The 5233-nt window shown below is 39.3% G+C and overlaps 1 protein-coding gene across 1 annotated transcript; it reads left to right on the forward strand.

The window, feature by feature from the left end:
- The first annotated feature begins 213 nt into the window (after positions 1-213).
- On the forward strand, positions 214-4953 carry LOC117468922 (extracellular calcium-sensing receptor-like). The gene is made up of 8 exons (XM_034113294.1): positions 214-335; positions 704-998; positions 1086-1375; positions 1611-1917; positions 2719-2913; positions 3031-3252; positions 3760-3883; positions 3968-4953. Exons 1-8 carry the CDS (start codon positions 229-231, stop codon positions 4867-4869), a joined length of 2442 nt encoding a protein of 813 aa, XP_033969185.1. The 5' UTR covers positions 214-228; the 3' UTR covers positions 4870-4953.
- The last annotated feature ends 280 nt before the right edge of the window (positions 4954-5233 follow it).

Here is a 5233-nt window from a genome sequence, read left to right on the forward strand (position 1 = left end):
TAGGAGGGAAGCATAGTCTGGAAATCGTTATAAACCATTGAGAACACACAGTACAGTTTGCCACCTTGACGACAGTTGATGATGGAGATGTCTCTTATTGGTCTGATACTGTCTATAAGTTTGTGTGAGCTCAACTCAGCTGTTGTTTTGAATAGTTATGGGGATGGCTCTGAAGCTTCATCTGTTACATGTAAGCTACAAGGTACCACTCGTCAACCTGCATTCTCTATGGACGGTGACTATGTCATTGGGGGTGTTTTCTCCATTCACTATTACATGCACACAGTGAAGCATAACTACACCACCATGCCCGAGCCACTAAGCTGCGCAGGGAGGTTAGTACAGGGAGATTTTGGCTAGACTGTGGGGATATACAGTATATTGATGTTTATATTGTGAATTTGTGTTGCCATGTAGTTGTATGTAACAAAATGTGGATTTGTTTTCGCTTTCATAAAAATGTATAGTTTAACTGATTTATATACATTTCACAATTTTTAAAGAGAGATATGTGTAATTTAGGATTAAATTGACCATTCAGCCAAGTTATTGTGATTTTTGGATATCAAGTGTTTTGGATTTTGCCTAAAGAGAAGCTGTTCGTTATTATCCAGACCATATATTTGAATTGCAGTCATCTAGTCTATCACGTATTATTTTAAAATCTTAAAGTTTTAACATTAACACCGATGTCTGTGTGCAGTATCGACTCCCGTGAACTGCGCTCCTCTCGTGCAATGGTCTTCGCCATCGAGCAGATTAACAACAGCACGGAGCTGCTTCCGGGGATCAAGCTTGGTTATGAGATATATGACTCATGTGCCTCGGTGTCCGTGGCGGTGCATGTTGCATTTCAGCTTTCAGGGGGAATGGACCCGGTGTTTAACACCGGCGACAAATGCTCGCAGTCTGGTATGGTGATGGCCGTCGTTGGTGAGTCTGGGTCCACGCCTTCCATCAGTATGTTGCGCGTCATCGGGCCCTTCAACATACCTCAAGTAAATATTAAGAATTTATTGCAAACTGTGTTTGAGTCCATTACTTGTTTTGCCTCTGTCCCGTTAAACAACTGTTGTTTGCTTTAGGTCAGCCACTTTGCCACGTGTGCATGCCTGTCTGATAAGCAGCAGTACCCGAGTTTCTTCAGAACAATCCCGAGTGATCAATTCCAGGCTGACGCGCTGGCCAAGCTGGTAAAACACTTTGGCTGGACTTGGATAGGTGCTGTCCGGTCGGATTCTGACTATGGCAACAATGGCATGGCGTCTTTCCTGCATGCAGCACGTAAAGAGGGGATCTGTGTGGAATACTCTGAGTCTTTTGATTGGACCCACCCACGTAGCCGGATCCAGAGAGTAGCTGACGTTATCCGCAGGTTTCTATATCACTGATTCTCCTTTAGTTCACTGTGCTGACACTGACCTTCTGCTAAGAAAATCCAAAACAAGTTCTTTAAGTGATGGAACATGTTTTTATTACAACAGGAAATATCTGTTTCTCATCTCTTATGTTTTGTTTTTCTTCATACTTATGACTTGTATTGTTATAAAAGACAATATTAATCATATATTATAACTATTGTTTTTATATGTCATTGAACGTCCCTCCAGGTCAACGGCTAAGGTTGTTGTGGCATTTACTTCCATTGAAGATATGAGAATTCTGCTGGAGGAGCTGTCACGCAAGCCTTCTCCACCTCGCCAGTGGATAGGTAGTGAGTCCTGGGTGACCGACCCAGACATGCTGAGGTTCAGCTTCTGTGCTGGAGCCATCGGATTTGGCATTGAAAAATCTGTCATCCCAGGTCTGAGGGACTTCTTGCTGGATCTCTCTCCCTCTAAAGTGGCTGACTCCCCATTGCTTACCATGTTCTGGGAGGAAGCATTCAACTGCAGGCTGGTAAAAAGTGAGAAAGTTGTGCCAATTTTAAACATTCATGATACTCACGGTAGTGTCTTGATTGTGTTGCCCAAAATGATCAGCTTCTTAAAGACAAAACCCTGTTTGCTAATCCTGCTAATCTAAAACATATAGTGCAGAGTTAAAATATATGTAAAATAAAACACATATAAAATGTGGAATATATTTGTTGACAGGTTTTCAGTAATTGTAAAATAAAGAAGACGAACTGTAAACAGGAATTTAGTAAATGTATGCTTTATGAGAAGTAATATATACACGGTATATGTACATACACAATGTAGGTGAGTTAAAGAGTAAGTACAAGTATTTAAATGTAGAGGGACAGTATCAAAGTCCTGATTTCAAGAGTTCAGCAGTCTTATTGCGTGTTGAATCAAGCTGTGTAGGCCTGTGAGTGTGTTACCGTCTACCAGACAGCAGAGGGCAGAAAGTGTATTTCTAGTGTGATAAGGGTCTCTGATAATCCTGTACTGCTGGTTCTAGTTTCCATCATGCATCATTATAACAGGGCAAGTCAGTTTTAAATACAAGGAATACATGTTTTGCCTAATACAATTGTAAGTATTTGTCCGATGACTCATTTGTGTAAATGTGAGCTGCTGACATTTGAAAATAAACTAATAACGTAAAAAACAGAAAGACATGTCCGCAAAACAGTGATTTGAAATGTGATGTAAATCCTGCAATGCTTGTTTGGCAGGTTAAATAACACAATACACACATAAGAATGAATGAATGTAATCATCATGGCTAAAAACACCTTCCTCTGTCTCTGTGTTTTTAGGTGAAGCCAAGGACAGGAGTGTGTGTGATGGAACTGAAGATATAAAGACGCTCCAGAGCTCATACACTGACACATCTCAACTTCGAATCACTAACATGGTGTACAAGGCTGTCTATGCAATAGCGCATGCCATTCATAATGCAGTGTGTCAGCAAACTGATTCTCCTACACAGTGTGATAAGTTCACTAAGCTAGAGTCCAAAGAGGTCAGTAAAAATAATGTTGTTCTTTTAAGCTGCACGTCTATGTTATCAAATGAATACTCATTTTATTTTAAATGATCTCTTTATCCCCTTCACTGTCTTCCTTTACTTCATCCCTAGGTTCTTAATCAGCTGAAAAAAGTAAATTTTTCCCAAAATGGTTATGATGTGTCATTTGATGCCAACGGGGATCCTGTGGCCACATATGAGCTGGTAAACTGGCAAAAAAAGGAGAGTGACAGCATTGAGTTGGTGACTGTGGGGCGATACGATTCATCACTGCCGGTGGGCCAGGAGTTCCTTATCAACAGGAACCTCACCTGGGTGGAGGGTGGCACACAGGTGAGGAGCCCCAAAGCAATTATTTAACATGTTACATTTTCATATCATCTTAAAGGGTATAGAGTCTTTAATTTTTATAAAGAGTTTAAGGTCTCTGAAATGTTTTATTCTGACCATAAATATTATGAGGGTACCTCATACAAATTCCAATGTCACAAAATAATGAGAGAGTATTTTTAGTATAAAAGTTACGTTTATTATTTAAAATACGCGTTTACTTACTTTTTATGGAGTGGAGTAAAGTGACACAATTAAAGGTTTTATATAAAACACTTTTATCTAGATAAGATAATCACTTTCAGACTGCTGAAACTTATTTTAGCTTTAGCTGATTTTTTTTCTCACAAAAACTGGATTGTATCGCCTTGGCAGTGAGGTTGAAAATACAAAAATGTAAAAGACACAAAGAAAAACCTTGTGAAGAAAAAAACATGAATCTATCCTTTTATAATTTTAGCTTCAGAGCACACTTGTCTACATGTGAGTTAATTTGTATATATGTGACAGGTGCCTGTGTCAGTGTGCACTGACAGCTGTCCTTCAGGAACTCGTAAAGTGCTTCAGAAAGGAAAACCCATCTGCTGTTATGACTGTACACCGTGTCCCGAGGGAGAGATTAGCAATGCTACAGGTATTTGTTTTTCTAATGTATATCTACGACATAAAATATAAATTCCAAATGCTTAAAGCTGTTTTCTTTTGTTGTGTTTTTCAGATTCCTTTGATTGTTTCCCTTGCCCCAACGAATTCTGGCCTAATGCAGAGAGAGATACGTGTCTTCCCAAACCTGTAGAGTTTCTTTCCTTCAACGAGGCCCTTGGAATCGTCTTGTCTGCTTTTTCAATCGGTGGTGCCTGTCTCACCATTATAACAGCGGCTGTGTTCTATCGTCACAGGAGCTCACCAATTGTCAGGGCCAACAACTCTGAGCTGAGCTTCTTGCTGCTCTTCTCCCTGACTCTATGTTTCTTATGTTCATTAACGTTCATTGAAGCACCCTCAGAATGGTCCTGCATGCTGCGCCACACAGCGTTTGGGATCACATTCGTCCTTTGCATGTCTTGTGTTCTTGGAAAAACTATAGTAGTTCTGACGGCCTTCAGAGCTACACTACCAGGTAGTAATTTGATGAAATGGTTTGGGCCTTCACAGCAAAGATTGACTGTAGTGTCTTTCACGTTTATTCAAGTTTTGATATGTACTATTTGGTTAGTTCTTAGTCCCCCCTTTCCAATGAAAAACCTCACGACATACAAGGAGAGAATCATCCTGGAGTGTGCATTAGGATCAGCTTTGGGGTTCTGGGCTGTACTTGGGTATATAGGCTTACTGGCTGTCTTTTGCTTTGTGTTAGCTGTCCTAGCTCGGAAACTACCTAATAACTTTAATGAAGCCAAGCTTATCACATTCAGCATGTTGATATTCTGTGCAGTCTGGATCACATTTATCCCAGCATATGTCAGCTCTCCTGGGAAATATACTGTGGCTGTGGAGATATTTGCCATTCTGGCCTCCAGTTTTGGACTAACTACGTGTATATTCGCTCCAAAATGTTTTATTATTTTATTTAAGCCAGAGAAAAACACCAAGAAACATTTAATGAGCAGGGGTTTGTAAAAAGTGTAGATGGCTTTATAAAGCTTATACTGTGCACATTCAAATATGCTTTCCTTGTTGATTTAAATATTCATATTGGAGTTTCTTTTATGCTCAATATTTTACTAATTGTAATGTCATTTTGTGAATTTACTAATAATACCCTATTTTACAATACATTTTGATCAGTTGCTGAAAATATAAAATAAAATGAATAAATAAAGTCAACATTCAGACCGTGTGTGGTACTTGATAAACATTTCCAAAGAAATATTAAATACTGCATAATCGTAAGAAAAGCTGGCTGAATTGCTATAACATTATTGCCAAACAGGAAAATACTACATCCCATAGTCCACAAATCCTTCAACAAGTTGATCATTGT

The sequence above is a fragment of the Trematomus bernacchii genome, unplaced genomic scaffold (assembly GCF_902827165.1).
Source record: "Trematomus bernacchii unplaced genomic scaffold, fTreBer1.1, whole genome shotgun sequence".
NCBI lineage: Eukaryota > Metazoa > Chordata > Actinopteri > Perciformes > Nototheniidae > Trematomus > Trematomus bernacchii.

Excerpts from the sequence above, each read along its gene's own strand:
- LOC117468922 (XM_034113294.1), top strand. The coding sequence starts at position 229 with ATGGACGGTGACTATGTCATTGGGGGTGTTTTCTCCATTCACTATTAC. Across the intron at positions 1,376-1,610 it reads GTAGCTGACGTTATCCGCAG|GTCAACGGCTAAGGTTGTTG; the intron begins GTTTCTATATCA and ends ACGTCCCTCCAG. Across the intron at positions 3,884-3,967 it reads AGAGATTAGCAATGCTACAG|ATTCCTTTGATTGTTTCCCT; the intron begins GTATTTGTTTTT and ends TGTGTTTTTCAG.